This window comes from Haliotis rufescens, unplaced genomic scaffold, assembly GCF_023055435.1.
Source record: "Haliotis rufescens isolate VD_foot unplaced genomic scaffold, xgHalRufe1.0.p SCAF_13, whole genome shotgun sequence".
In the NCBI taxonomy this organism is placed as follows: domain Eukaryota; kingdom Metazoa; phylum Mollusca; class Gastropoda; order Lepetellida; family Haliotidae; genus Haliotis; species Haliotis rufescens.
This window is the reverse complement of record NW_025963813.1, coordinates 27,717,835-27,734,127: the sequence shown is the minus strand read 5'-3', so window position 1 is coordinate 27,734,127 and position 16,293 is coordinate 27,717,835. Positions and strand designations below refer to the sequence as shown.

Here is a 16,293-nt window from a genome sequence, read left to right as displayed (position 1 = left end):
ATTTGATCAAGGTTTCAACATTCAAGGCCTCAGTAAAGCACTCAAATGGTTTTATTGTATACATGTGGAGCACATTTCCAAATTTGACTCATATGTGACAAAAGTATTCCCCTTTTGACCATATGTTCCCGTGTATTTACTTCTCGTGAATATTTGACTTGAGTTTGCATGTGTTTGTGACGGGTGCCACCGGTGTGGCAGGATACGCTCACCTTTTCGCGAACACCTGGTATCATCTCAATTTGAAGTGATTCATAAACACATGCTCATGGTAGAGTCGGGATCGTTCATTTGAACACTTTTTAGTTACCGTATCTCGCGCGTGTCGGGTAAATATGGTTGGTATGCACAAAATAACACAAAGGCCAAATGCGTTTCAATTAGAATGAAACTAGGGAGCAAATGTAAGTGTCTGACAGTGTCTGACAGGAGATTCGAATAATACATTCTGGTCCGCCTTACGAACGATAGCTTCATAGATAGGTGCTGAAAATCCTGGACAAGCTAAGGGACGCAACTTTGCACATTGACTTGCTGCTACACCACTATAGGCTGTCTATGCAATCTCGAGGTACTGTAACAAATAGCAATTTCATTTGCCTGAGACTCGACATTCCAAACAAGATAGTTTAACATGAAACGTTAACGCAAGAGAAAAAACAGCATAGATTATCTGATGAAAAAGACTCAATTGTGCATAAAAGGCCAACAAGCGGTGACAATTATATGAATGGATCACTGAAAATCAGTGATGACACCAGGTGTTCACGAAAAGAGAAAGCATGTCCTTCCCTTCTTGTAACACCCGCAACAATTTTCATAAAAAAGTACATGCATACAGAAATCTATAAAAAAAACTGGATAACAAACAAATGATTTCTTACACTAATCACCACGTAGTCGGATTGCAGCATTGGTGGATATTCCATCTTTTTGTTGCCCCTCCTACTTGGGTCTAGCTGCCCTCCAGCAAGCATGTAGCTGTTTGCTGAGTTGAGCCACCAAGGCGCTGAAGGCGGAATCATACGCCAGGTTCTTGTTTTCCTCAGGATCCTGATAATGGTCATACAGTTCCACACCGAACACTTGGGTCCAGTCTGGCCTGTACAGGGGTTGTGGGTTGAATTTGACCCACTCTGTGTATCTGTAGTGATCGGTGGTCATGCTGTAGCCCATTTGATCACCGTTGCTTTCATTCCTAGGGTACTGGGAGAACACAGCCTTCTTCCAGTTGGGACTTGCTGGGTTTGTTATTAGAGGTATCAAACTATTGCCTTCGGTGCAAAGAAGGACATTGGTAGAGTTTTCTGGACACAAGTCAAGCACAGGAAGACCTGCAGCTTCGACTAGAGTTAGAAACAGATCCACAAACTCGGTCACTTCTTCCGTCACGATGCCGTTGTCAGTGAGACCCGGCACATGTACCATCATAGGGGCGTGGGTGGCGATTTCAAAGTCCGTGTGTTTGCACCACTCACCGTGTTCACCCAGCTGCCAGCCGTGATCGCCCCAGAAGGAGATGATTGTGTTGTTGGCCAGCCCTTGGTTCTCCAGTTCCTTGACCACTCGTCCCAGCTCGTAGTCGGTGTAGCTGAGGGCGCTGTAGTAGGCTCTCCTCAATTTGAGGATAACATCGTTAGGGAGTGTGGAGTTAATGTCTCCTGAAGCATTTAATTTTGCAATGTCTTCGAATTTCCCAAGCTCTGTTGTTATGTAATTAGACCATGCAATTTCTGGCATCTTATCAGGAGCGTATGGGTTGGCTGGGAGACTGATAGACGACTCGGGGTACATATCAAAGAACATCTGTGGCGCCACAAAGGGAAGATGGGGCTTATGGAAACCTTGTGCAATGAAGAAAGGACGTTCTCCAGATCTGGCTTGGGGAGCAGCCTCTCTGATCATATTAATGGCAAAGTCAGCATTCTGGGTGTCTTGAAGGGAGTTGTTCTTTAGAAGATCCATCGGCACACTAAACCAGCTGGCATGTTTTTTATTAGTAAACGCATTGGCTTCCTGTCCTGCCTCAAAATATGGGTCTGTCCAGGATATGGGGTCGTTGTAATTGGAGGCATGTCCGGGGTGAAATATCTTACCGGAACCAATGGTTCTGTAGCCGTTCTCCTTAAAGTACTGAGGTATGGTGGTGAAGTTCCCTCCCACAACTCTCCAGTAAACCTGCAAATCATACACATGGGTAGTATCCGGTCTTCGTCCTGTGAGGAGAGATGATCTGCTCGGGGAACACACAGCCTGCTGAACATGGGCTCTCTTTAACAGAAGACTCCTTCGAGCCAGGGCGTCAAGGTTGGGTGAATGTATCGGAGGATGGACAGGACTCGGGAAGTCTTTTCCTTTAAAAATGGAGAGTTCAGGCCTCATGTCATCTGACACCAAAAACAGCACATTCATGAGAGCCAGGGCGGCAGTCACCATCAGCAGCAGAAAGGTTACCCTTAACATGATGGCGTCTAAATCACACTGGCTTCCAGCTGACGAGAAGAGATTTATGTATCTTCTGGCCTGTGAACATAGCAGCAGATTCTTATCAGTTGGTATGTGCGTTATGTGCATGTTTGAATAAAGATAAAATACATCTCATGCCCCTCAACACGGTCCAGCTTTAACAGACGACTCGTCCGAACCAGAGCGTTGGATGCATCACACCAAACGTGACACATTCCTCTAAGCCTGAATGGCAGTCGATGCCTGTAAGAAAGACATCAGCTTTTGAGACATTTAGGTCAACTTAAGAATGGTTAAAAGAATTTCAATTTTGATAAACAAAATTGTAGAAATGTTTGGGAACACGCACCTGTCTTCTTTCCGTTACATCATGGCACAAAAACATTTCTTGTCAGACAAACAGGCCAGATAGAGTGATGTTAGGTACTAACTTGAACACACAGTCCATGTTGATATTCTATGAAATGTATTTCGGTTTCAACAAATATAAAACGACAAAGCAAGAAATGACGCTGATGACACCAAAGTGTCCGCGAAAAGGGTGACCATGTCCTGCCCTACATGAAATGTCACATATCCTGCCCAACAAAAAAATGCGAATATTTAGCTAAATAAACTGAAGATCAAAAGAAAGTTGACATGGAGTTTGATGAACTGTAAAAGATCCAAATGATGTTGATGCAATTGATACTGTGTATGCATTTCACTTGTTGTCTATCATGCAAAATGTCAAATGGATAATATTACAGTCAGCTGAACACCAATGGCTGTCAGTGTATATGACTGGGGGTACCAAGAGTAAGTTTTAGTGACATAGGCTGTGGCCACTAAGTTGGTAGAAACATCAGCGGACACTAAGGTGGCATTGGGGCGACGTCATCAATACCGCGGATGACCTGCGCGCCCTGGTAAGGATGCACGCCTCAAAACACAGTCTCATGGAAGACGTCAAACGTCTGATGTTGCCAGACATCCTGAAAGGTCCTATAAGTTGTTTGGATGGTTGGGTCGTTTCCTTAGCTCTCTACCCAGAGGATCCCACAAGTGCTCGACGCAGGACATGTATGGGGAATGTGAAGAAAGTCCTGCTTGAACCGGGGGTGGTGGAGGGGGAATGTGTGGTGGGGCGGTGTCCTGGTGCAGCAGGATCCCCCTTGGTTGTCGCTGCAGAAATGGCACCGGTACTCGTCTCAGGACTTCGTCAACGTACCCTTGTGCATTGAGGTTGTCATGGATAACAACGAGCGGTGTCTTCTGGCGGAGACCACGAGACCACGACTTCCATGGGCACGGACATCTTGCATACAACCAGGAGCCATTCTTTTCCCGTCTGCATAGAATATGTTGAACCTGCTCTTATCGGTGAACATGACACGTTGCCATTCGCGCCGCTGCCAACGTCGTACACGTCGTACACGTCGGGCCCACCGTTGTTTGTCTTAGCGATGTTGTGGACAAAACACCTTCCCACGGAGTGATCTGTATGCCCTAATGCCAACAGCACGCAGTCGTCTTCTCACTGTTCGGCTGCTGACACGGTGACCCAACGCCGGTTGCGTAGATGCAAGGTTCGCAGATATCTATCTTCTGATGGAGTGAACTGCCGCTGGAATATTGCTGAGTGCGGCGTTAAACAACTAACGATCAAACAATCTAATTGAGTGGTTACACGTGGTCTGCCACTCCAAGGCATGTCAGTGGTGTCGCCAGTCCTGTTGTACCGTGTGATCAGTTTGCTGATGGTCTGACGTGAGCAACCGAGTGTTCTGGTAATCCGACCTTGTTGAGTCCCCACCATGACCATACCAATGGCCCTCTCTCTCTGTTCTGCATTTGAACGTGGCATTTGTTCGGTATGTTTTTGGTTCATGTGATTGTGACTTTTATACATGTACCTGCACAGATGCAGCAAAGTAAAACCTTTTTACGGTACTTTTTGTCGCAGCACGTGCATCGACGCCTGCATGGTCTTGGTTCTTCGGAAACGAGTGGGTGCGTTTGGGGCAATTGTTTGTAGCATGTTACACAGATTTGAACGCATGCATTTGTTTACTATTCATAATGTTAAAATGTAAACTTTCTTTTGATCTTCAGTTTATGTATATGATCTGGTAAGCGACGCTTTGATTGGTCGGATGAAAGGTCGTTCTGATGTGACCCGTAATGGGATGTCCTCAGATCTTTGTTTAGCAATAGCGAGAACTAAAATCTGATTTTAATGAGATTGGTTAAGAGAGTGGACATTTGCTATCGCCCAGTCTTCATCTGTGTTCTGTTATGGTGATAAGTGTTTTAACAATGAAAAGGGGCGGTGGGGTAGCGTAGTGATTAAATATGTGAAGCTCTTTTCTGGCGCAACCCGCCGCTGTATATTGACTTTATAAACGAGAAACATGCATTTGTCAAACCAAGTACAAAACGTTATCAAAACGTTACTAGGCTGAAAACAGTCACCGAAACACAGGAAAAATTAAGGTTCATCACCATCGAATAACCATTTTTTGTTTGTTTTATTGTTAACCACCATCAAACAAGGGTGTGTACTTTCTTTTGCCCGGCAGTTTATTATATTTAATAATCACTCGCTTGTTCACTCACTCCGAACTTATTGAAAGATGGGTGTATCTACTCCTTACTGATGAAGATATCACCAAATATTATTATATATTAATTCTTCGGATTGTCATAAAAATGGTCGGGGCAAGGCCTATTTTGCCCTGAAGAATATTCAATGCTTGTCAGCATCCTACCCGTGAGTGAATTGCTTAACGTCTTCGATTTCTGTCATTTCAGGATCACGCTTCACATCAAGCTGGCAAGCTCATTCCTCCCCTCATGCTCTTGCTCACTCACTCACTCACTCCCTTGCCATCCACTCGCTCCTTGACTGATTGTGGTTATAAAACCGATTTTAACAGTAACTTATGATCTAACTTCTAATCACAGCGAATGACCACCTGATCCTGTTAGTAGCCTCTCACGACATACATGGGTTGTTGAAAAGCCATAGAGAGCAACCGAACTAAAGAAAATGTACACATTGCAAGTAGAAATAGACCCATGAAGCTCCGGGGTAGATTAGGTCTTCAGCATCCCATGCTTGCCGTAAAAGGCGACTAACGGGATCGGGTGGTCTGGCTTGCTGACTTGGTTGAAGCAGGTCATCAATCCCAATTGCGTGGATCGATGCTCATGATACCTCTCACTGGACTGTCTGGTCAAGACTCGTTTATTTACAGACCGCCTTCATAGAGCTGGAATATTGCTGAGTGCGGCCTTAAACAACCAACTAACCAACCAACCAAATAGAAATAGCCACACAATTACAAACAAAACACAACCCCTATAAAGTTTGCATTGTACTGAAAATAACCCGACACATTTTCATTGAAACCTGATATAAACTGAGGGCCAAAAGAAACGTTACCAACATTAACTGATTTGCCACTTTGAAACAAAGATGCCAACCTGTTCAAAAACAGTAAAGAACACATCTCACGAATACAGCCTTCATGTTTTCTGTCGTTCTTTGCACGTGCTTTGCGGATTTGGGGATATATTGGTGTTTTTCAGCAATTTTTAAAACATTCTTTCCCAAATTATCATGCAATTTCCGGGTATAAATTACGCACGGATCTGTTCCCTATCATTGGTTGCGATGATTAACACTAACGAACATGCCAAGACTGACCGCTGTCCAGAGGGAGAGAGCCATAGGTATGCTGCAGATGGGAGCGACACAGAGAGCTGTTGCCATTAACATGAACTGCTCCAAGATGACCATTACCAGACTGGTCGCACGTCTCCGTCAGACTGGCAGAACCGCAGACAGTCCACGGAGTGGCAGACCAAAGGTCACGACCCAGCAGGATGACCGCTTTTTACGGGTACTTCATCTGAGGAACAGATTTCTTACTTTGACGTCATCAGCTGCCAACAGCTTAGGACATCCGGTCAGCAGACAAACAGTGACCAGACGCCTACGACATTATGGCCTCCGGGCTTATCGCCCTTTCAAGGGCATGACCTTGACTCCGTCAAAATCGACGTGCCAGATTGATCTGGTGCAGGCAAACTCAGCGAAGGCAACAAAGGGAATGACGGCGAGTGTTGTTTAGTGACGAGAGCAGGTTCCAACTCTTCAAACCTTCGGACGCGAGTTTATCGACGACGTGGTGAACGTGCGGCTCCTTGTTGTGTCCAGGAGGTGGAACCTTACGGGGGCGGAAGTGTGATGGTCTGGGGCGGCATTTGCGGGGACGAGAAGACGGAACTTGTCATCATCGAAGGCAATCTGACAGCACAACGCTACATTGACAATATCTTACGGCCAGTGGTTCTTCCTTTCATCCAGCGTCAACAACGGACGGTGTTCCAACAAGATAACGCCACACCCCATAAAGCCCGTATTACTAGAGACTTCCTCAACGCCAACAACGTGACTGTCCTGTCCTGGCCAGCTCGATCACCAGAACATCCTCTTGGACCAACTGGGCCGTCGTCTTCGGAAACGTCAACATCCTCCCTTCACGAGACAGGCGTTGATCGTTGCCCTCCGTGAGGAATGGAATCGGATACCCTCAGTCGATGTGAGGACGCTTGTCTACCCAGTTCGACGCCGCATTCGAAGATGCATTGCTCTCATGGAGGTCATATCCCGTATTGAACGGTCTGGGCCGTCGTCACCTTAAAGTTGTAACCAATGGTGTTGATCGAATACTGGACGAATGACCCCTTGTCAAGAAATGTCCCTGTTGGAGGTCAAGGACTTTGTTGTTGAATTAGTAAATTCGCATTTTAATATTCTGAATGATGGATTTCTACAATACAATTGTTATTGCTGCTTCAAATTGTCTTGGTCATATTTTATCCTATATCCTAGAAATATCGTTGGTAACGTTTCTTGGTAACGAAACTTGGCAAAACTGTCATCAAGGTCGAAATTAAAGTGTCAAATGTTCTTAAAGGGAAACACAACACTAGTGTCTAAGAAAATGGCATCAAAAGTCAGTATATATCTCGTGTGTCCGCTATGTTCATTGATGACTGCCGTGCAACGTCGATACATGGAATGGATGAGGCGGTTGATGAAGGCCTTAGGCACTTGAGCACACACTCTGAGGACTCTGGTCGGACGTCATTCAGCTGTCTTTGAATCTCGTCCCACAGGTGCTCAATGGGATTTTAATCGGGACAGAGGGCAGGCCACTGCATGGTTCTGATGCCATTCTGCTGGAGGAAGTCTCTTGCTGCTCTCGCAGTGTGGGCACGGGTGTTATCATGCTGAAACTCGTGGTTGCGGCGACGTGCCAAATGAGATATGGCGTGTGGACTTGATCAATGTACCGAGCTGCTGTGACACCATTACCTCTCCCTCGACCGATGTTTTGGAAGACCACAGGGCCGACCCCCTGTGCAAGACCAATTCCACCCCATACCATGATGCTCGGACCACCCGACGAGTCTCTCTCAACAACACAAGCATCCGAATAACGTTCCTCACGGCGTCGCCAGGCCCTCTCTCTGTGCCATCTGCTCTCGTCTGAGAAGAGGACTCTTCTCCACTGCTGGTGGCGCCAAAGCTGGTGCTGTGTTGCCCACTGAAGACGGTCCCGGCGATGACGTGGTGTCACAATGGGTCCTCAGTGTGGCCTCTGACAGTGGAGATGTCTGCTCGTCAATCGTCGACGCACGTCGTCCGCACTTATGTGTCGCTGGTGTGTCCCCATGGTCTGTCAAGCAGTTTCCGCAGCAGTAACAAAGCGATCTTGAAGATGCTGTCGCACAATCTAACGATCCTGACGTCGGATGGTGACCCTTGGTCTTCCACTACGTGGTCGGCCATCTGTAGTGTTGGTGGTCTGGTACCGTTGCTTGAGCCTGTATATGGTCTATACATGGCCTTGAAATGCATTGGCTACTTGCCGGGCGGTTTGTCCAGCATGCAATCGTCCAAGGGATTGGTGTCGCCGATTTCTTGTCAATCTTGGCATGTGGTAGCAATTCAATAACGAATGAATGTTATCCGATCTGGGTGGATTTTTATAGGGCAAAAAATGGGGAACCCATGTGCATTTCAAATTGCATTGGACTAGGCAAGGGACGCAACTCTGCACATTTAATTACTGCTATTACACCACTCGGCTGTCCGTGCCCTCTCAATGTACTGTAATAAGCAGCAATGTGATATTTCATTTCACTGAGACTCGACACGTTAATTGTTATAGAAAAAACGAGTGAGTGAGTAAGTTTGGTTTTACGCCGCTTTTAGCAATAATCCAGTAATATCACGGCGGGAGACACCAGAAATGGGCTTCACACATTGTACCCATGTCGGGAATCGAACCCGGGTCTTCGGCGTGACGAGCGAACGCTTTAACCACTAGGCTACCCGACAGCCCGTCAACGCTGGCTGGAGTCTGGCTTATCTGATGAAGGAAATCCCATATGGCGTAAAAGGCAAAACAGAGTTGGAAATTATATGAATGGATCACTGAAAATCAGTGATGACACTAGGTGTTAGTGAAAAGGGTAAGCACGTGCTGTGCGACCGTAAGCATCCGCGACCAACCCAATTTGCATGAAAAAGTATGTGCAATTAAAAAAGCATATAAAACTGGATCGTCGTTATGGCTTTAATATTGTCGAGTGCGGCGTTAAATAGCAAACAATTGTTTTATTACACATATCACCAGGTGCTCTGATTGTAGCAATAGTGGACATATCTTCCTCCCCTTTTTGCCCTTCCCACTTGGGTCTAGCTGCCTTCGAGCCAGCATGCAGCTGTTTGTTGAGTTGAGCCACCAAGGCGCTGTAGGCGGAATCATACGCCAGGTTCTTGTTTTCCTCAGGATCCTGATGATGGTCATACAGCTCCACACCAAACACTTGGGTCCAGTCTGGCCTGTACAGGGGTTGTGGGTTGAATTTGACCCACTCTGTGTATCTGTGGTGATCGGTGGTCATGCTGTAGCCCATTTGATCACCGTTGCTTTCATTCCTAGGGTACTGGGAGAACACAGCCTTCTTCCAGTTGGGACTTGCTGGGTTTGTTATTAGAGGTATCCAACTATTGCCTTCGGTGCAAAGAAGGACATTGGTAGAGTGTTCTGGACACAAGTCAAGCACAGGAAGACCTGCAGCTTCGACTAGAGTTGGAAACAGATCCACAAACTCGGTGAGTTCTTCCGTCACGATGCCGTTGTCAGTGAGACCCGGCACATGTACCATCATAGGGGCGTGGGTGGCGATTTCAAAGTCCGTGTGTTTGCACCACTCACCGTGTTCACCAAGCTGCCAGCCGTGATCGCCCCAGAAGGAGATGATTGTGTTGTTGGCCAGTCCTTGGTTCTCCAGTTCCTTGACCACTCGTCCCAGCTCGTAGTCGGTGTAGCTGAGGGCGCTGTAGTAGGCTCTCCTCAAGCTGAGGATAACATCGTTAGGGAGTGTGGAGTAAATGTTTCCAGAAGCATTCAATTTCGCAATGTCAGCGTATTCTGAGCTCTGTATAATGAGACCATGCAATTTCTGGCATCTTATCAGGAGAGTATGGGTTTGGTGGGAGACTGATAGACGACTCCGGGTACATGTCAAAGTACCTCTGTGGTGCCACAAAAGGAAGATGGGGTTTACAGAATCCTTGGGCGATGAAGAAAGGACGCTCTCCAGCCGCTCTGATAATTTTTATTGCAAAGTCAGCATTCTGGGTTTCTCGAAGGAATCCATCGGCACATTCAAACAGGTAACATGCTCTTTATAAACAAACGCGTTGGCTTCCCGTCCGGAATCAAAATATGGGTCTGTCCAGGATATGGGGTCGTTGTAATTGGAGGCATGTCCGGGGTGAAATATCTTACCGGAACCAATGGTTCTGTAGCCGTTCTCCTTAAAGTACTGAGGGATGGTGGTGAAGTTACCTCCCACAACTCTCCAGTAATCTTGCAAATTATACACATGGGTAGTATCCGGTCTTCGTCCTGTGAGGAGAGATGATCTGCTCGGGGAACACACAGCCTGCTGAACATGGGCTCTCTTTAACAGAAGACTCCTTCGAGCATGGGCGTCAAGGTTGGGTGAATGCATCGGAGGATAGACAGGACTCGGGAAGTCTTTTCCTTTAAAATGGGAGAGTTCCGGCCTCATGTCATCTGACACCAAAAACAGCACATTCATGCGAGCCTGGGCGGCAGTCACCGCCATCAGCAGAAGAGTCACCCTCAACATCATAACGTCTAAAGTTACACTGGGTTCCATCTGACAAGAAGGGATTTATGTATCTTCTGGCCTGTGAACGTCACAGCAGAGTCTTATCAGTTGGTATGTGTGTTATGTCCATGTTTGAAAAATATTAAAAACATCCTTTGACCCTAAACACGGTCCAGCTTTCACAGACTACACTTCCGAGCAAGGACGTCAATGTTGGGTGAACGCATCTGATGGATATCTGACACCAAAAACGACACATTCCTCTAAGCCTGAATTGCAGTCGATGCCAGTAAGAAAGACATCGGCTTTCCAGACATTGAGGTCATCTAAAGATTGGCTGAAAGAATTCAGACTTTGACATGAACAAAATTGTACAAATGTCTGGGAACACGCACCTGTCTCCTTATCGTTACTTCATGGCATGGAAACCTTTCATGTCAGACAACAGGCCAGATTGTGTAATGCGTGGTCCTAACACTCTGTCCATTTTGATTGTCCATGGAATGTATTTACGATTTTCAACTAATGTGAAACATCTACGTTATTGAATTGAGCAGTCTCGATTATCCAGATTCCATTGTGCGTTAAAGCAAAATATAGCAGTGGAAATTATATGAATGGATCACTGAAAATCAGTAAGCATGTCCTGCCCTACATAAAATTGTTATTTATAAAGTAATCTCAATGTAATAGGTTTTACATTAAGGATTACATGTAAACTAATAATGTAATAACTGTCCTAAATGTATTTTTTCTTAAATATAGGGTATATATCGTACATATCTCCCCTTGATGTTTTCTAAGAAACGACATGTAGAAGAGCCATGGAGCTTGTGTAAGTGCACTGCACCTTCTCATTACTGATACATCTCAACAACGTCTCTTTGGACACAATAGAATATGATAAAGTTTCCACCTTTCTTTCATGGCAACGCGGTGGGTACGGGTGGCCCAGTCGTCTAAGGCGCCGCGATTCGCTGTGCAGAGTTGCGTCCCTTGGGCACGCCAGAAACCTATGATTGTGGGTTCGAATCCCGGTTCCTAGGTTTGTCAGCACCATACCCGTGTTCGTGGGTTTCAATGAGGTGGTAAACGTCTGAGACCTGCATCACTTTGGTCTTTCCTCTCACATTAAGCTGACACGCCATGATATAACTGGAATACTCTTAAAAGTGGCGTTAAACTAACTAACTCACTCACACACTCACTCACTCACTCACTCACTCCATGGCAACGTAAAAGCTGCCTCTGCAGAGCTGAGTGGCCGATATTTAGAGATTTCGTTCACATGTGGTATTTAGGTACAATATATATCAGGACTCAACCGAAAAGGTTACCATGGTAACATAACAGAGGCAAATAATTGTCGAAAGTAAGATGTTGTACGATTTCGTTCAAAGATATAAAGAAAAGTGAGTGAGTGAGTGAGTACGGTTTTACGCCGCTTTTAGCAATATTCAAGCAATATCACGGCGGGGGACACAAGAAATGGGCTTCACACATTGTACCCATGTCGGGAATCGAGCCCGGGTCTTCGGCGTGACGAGCGAACGCTTTAACCATTAAGCTACCCGACCGCCCCTATTAAGAAAAGACGCAAAACTCAAACCACATAGGTGTTTGATACCATGACAACGTAATGTAAGCATCGTTCTAATGGGTTTTTTTCAGTATATTTTCTGACTCCAAACTCTATGAAGACACCTTGACAGTGCACCGTTTGGTAAAAATGCAGATATTATTTTATTTCTTTCAACTTGAAATGTACGAATCTTCTGACTGCTATAAGTGCTCTTAAAAAAAATAGTGTGGATAATCAGCACATGGTCGATGTGCTATACAGATGGTATGCCTGACACAGGACCAAAAGCCATTGAACACAATTGAAATAACCGCAAATACAATTGAAAAAGCATGCGATGACATTTATGTACGCTTCTGATAAGAACTTACTTTGGGCGTGAAATTCATCCTAAACTACACCTTTGAAACATATGATCATCGTTTATTGTCCTATGCACAAGTCGTATGCACATTGTCATGAATGCTATGACCGAATTTCAGACATTTCGAAGCATAAATTCAAAGTTGAGACCCCAATAAATATTTTATCACACCGTATTTCCAATCCATTTCTTTTAATTGTAATAGGTACTGAAATTACCGACTTCCTTCTAACTTTACAAGGGTTTTAATTATGCGAATGTTCTTGGGCAAAGATACATGGTTGATACATTTTAAAATTTTGAAATACATGCATTAGATAAGTATGTGTCCAAATATCAAGGGTATATATACTACACAATTACGAATGATATTACAATAAATTCAAACAATTATTATATCAAACAAAGACCGACGGACTTTCCCAAGCTCACTAAATCATCCTTTGTGCAAACAACATATGCACATACGCTAACCTCCGTTGTTTCTAGTACGTGCATTTCTCCTTTGTCTGCTCTGTCTCCATCCCTCGTTCAGACTTACTTTCTCTCCTCCCGAGGTCACGATTGGTCCTGTGGTCTGGAGCACTGAACGTCGCATCACACTTTCATATCCATATACACATGGCTATTATTGTTAATGTTAATGCCAAATTAAATGGTGAATGTTGGCCTTGGGAGGCCCAACGGTCCATCGTCGTGTTAGTTCTCACTCTCTATCTCCCCCTCTCCTTCTCTCTTTCTCGCTCTCTCCACTCTATCTCCCCTTCTCTCTCTATCGCCTTCTCTCTCGCTCTCCCCATTCTCTAACTCCCTTCTCTCTCTCGCCCTCTCTCCTCTCACTCGCTATTTCAATTATCTATCTCCCTTTTCTCTCTCTCTCACCTCTCGCCCTCTCTCGCTCTCCACCCTCTATCTCCCTTTTCTCTCTCTCCACACACACACTCTCTCTCTCGCTCTCTCCACTCTCTATCTCCCTCTCTCTTTCTCTCTCCCCTCTCTCTCACTCTCGCTCTATCTCCTTCTCTCTCTTTCGCTCTCTCTCGCTCTCCTCATTCTCTAACTCCCTTCTCTCCCTCGCCCTCTCTCCTCTCACTCGCGCTATTTCCATTCCCTATCTCCCTTCTCTCTTTCTCTCTCTTCTGCTCTCCACCCTCTATATGCCCCTTCACTCTCCCGCTCTCTTTCCTCTCGCTCTCTTTCGCTCTCTCCCATTTAATCGCTCTCTTCTCGCTTTCACACGCTCTCTAGTTATCTCCCTTCTCTCTCTCTCTCTCTCTCAAATGACTTAGTTCCCTTCAGTCACAGCATCTGTCTCTCTCCCTTCTCTCTCTCCACTCTCTATCTCCCCTTCTCTCCCCTCTGTCGCCCTCTCTTTCTCTCTATTTCTCTCTCTCTCTATCCACCCTCCATCTCCCTTATCTCGCTCTCTCTCTTTCCACTCGATCTCGTTCGCGCTCTCCACTCTTTCTCCCCTTTTCTCTATCCCTTCTCGCTCTCACTCTCTCTCTTTTCTCTCTCTCTATCTCTCTCTCTCTCTTTTCTCTCTCTCTATCTCTCTCTCTCTCTCTCAAATGACTTCTTGGTTGGGAGTATATCAACAAACTATATAAAACAATCAGTCAATTAACATTGCAAAACAATAATATATTTTAGTTTGAGCTCATCAAAGTAAGTCAAATAAGATAATATCTGAGGAATCAAACATATTCTGAATAATCTCCTAACCTAATAACTGACTTAACTGACCTTATAACTGAGTTCATTTGTACCACCTACATGTTGCAGGAACACTGTCGACGTTATCAGTTCGTACGTATCCAGACACGTGTCCTACTTTTGTGTTCGGCACAAGACACTCCTATATCGTGACAAGGATTATATATGGTCTTGTTTGACTGAAACACGGGTTGTAATCTTAAACCTGTCAAAAATTAAATCGTCCAACAACAGAAAAGACTCAAACATGGAGCTTGGAATATATGTCGTCTGCTTCATCTCCTGCGTCAGCGCCCGGATGAACGTCTTGTTCCTGTGCGCCGATGACCTGCGTCCAGAGCTGCCCATGTACAATGGTCCCTACTTTCCATCTCCAGTCCATCCACCAATTCACGCCCCGAATCTAGCAGGCCTCGCCAGTAAAAGCATGGTCTTCAAGAGGGCATATGCCCAGCAGGCTCTATGTTCCCCGAGCCGCACCTCCCTGCTGACTGGGCGCCGTCCTGACACCACCCACGTGTATGACCTTGACACCTACTTTAGACACGCTGCCGGCAACTTCACGACCATTCCCCAGTTCTTCAAGAACCACGGCTACCACAGCATTGGAGTTGGTAAAATATTCCACCCGGGCGTGGGTTCAGGAGGAAATGATCCTTCCTCGTGGTCTGAGAAATATTTTGATGCCCATCAAGCAAATAATTACCTTAGAGACGGGTCAAGTTGGAAAGCAGTACCGGATAATCTTTTGGACAGCCAGCATGTCCTGCAGGACACGATGATAGCCAACCATGCAGTGCAAGTCATTAAAAACATCACCCAAAAGGCAAAGAATGGAGAGAATTTCTTCCTAGCAGTTGGGTTCCACAAGCCCCATTTGCCGTTCCAATTCCCAGCTCGCTTTCTGGATTATTACCCAGAAGACTCCATCCATCTTCCACCCAACCCTCAAGCTCCTGACGGCATGCCTCATATTGCCTGGACATCATATAATGAACTGAGGCACTACACTGACATAGCCCGACTGAATGCATCCGGCAACCCAAACACGACCTTGCCTGACCAGGTGGTTAAACAACTACGCAGAGCCTACTACAGCGCTGTTAGCTTCATGGACTTTGAACTCGGGAAGGTTCTAGATGCACTGGAGAAGCAAGGTCTAGCTGACAACACGATTGTGTCATTTTTCGGCGATCATGGCTGGCAGTTAGGAGAACACGGTGAATGGTGCAAACACACCAATTTTGACATCGCCACCCACTCGCCTCTTATGATCCACGTCCCAGGGATGACGGACCATGGGATGAGCACAACAAAGCTGACAGAGTTTGTAGACCTGTTCCCAACTCTAGTAGAAGCAGCAGGTCTTCCCACACTGCCTACGTGTCAAGTAGACTCGTCCTCAACTCACGCCTGCACAGAAGGAAGGAGTCTAGTTCCTCTGCTGCAGCACCCAAATCTGCCCTCGTGGAAGACCGCAGCCTTCTCGCAGTACCCACGAGGGTATAACCACAAGCCAGCCATGGGCTACACGATCACCACGGACAGGTATCGCTACACTGAATGGGTGACGTTCCTCAGCAAGCCCCACTACATGCCTCAGTGGGACCAGCTTCATGGAGTGGAGCTGTACGACCATCTGAATGATCCTGAGGAGAATCACAACATAGCGCGCCATGCTGCCCAACAAGGACTTCGCGGCCAGTTGAGGAAGCAGCTACATGCTGGATGGAGAGCCGAGATGACGGGTGGTCATGGCGGAAGCATTATAGGTTGAACGGTATTGTATTAAATCTGTTCATTTGAGAAATCACTTATTTTTGTGTCATTATTATTTCATCACTGACATCGAAAATGTAATTTCGAGCATGGTTATTACAAAACTATCTGAATCTCGAATCTCGAATCAGCGTATGTTAGTGTAACACTACTGAATACGACGTTTAACACCTCACCTCAT

General features: G+C 45.8%; 2 protein-coding genes across 2 annotated transcripts; one reads left to right on the top strand and one right to left on the bottom strand.

Moving 5' to 3' along the window:
• Positions 1 to 945: 945 nt before the first annotated feature.
• On the bottom strand, positions 946 to 2,463 carry LOC124152521 (iduronate 2-sulfatase-like). The gene has a single exon (XM_046525484.2). The coding sequence runs from the start codon at positions 2,461 to 2,463 to the stop codon at positions 946 to 948; it is 1,518 nt and encodes a 505-aa protein (XP_046381440.2).
• Positions 2,464 to 14,580: 12,117 nt separating this feature from the next.
• Positions 14,581 to 16,110, top strand: LOC124152523 (iduronate 2-sulfatase-like). The gene has a single exon (XM_046525486.2). It carries the CDS (start codon positions 14,581 to 14,583, stop codon positions 16,108 to 16,110), a length of 1,530 nt encoding a protein of 509 aa, XP_046381442.2.
• The last annotated feature ends 183 nt before the right edge of the window (positions 16,111 to 16,293 follow it).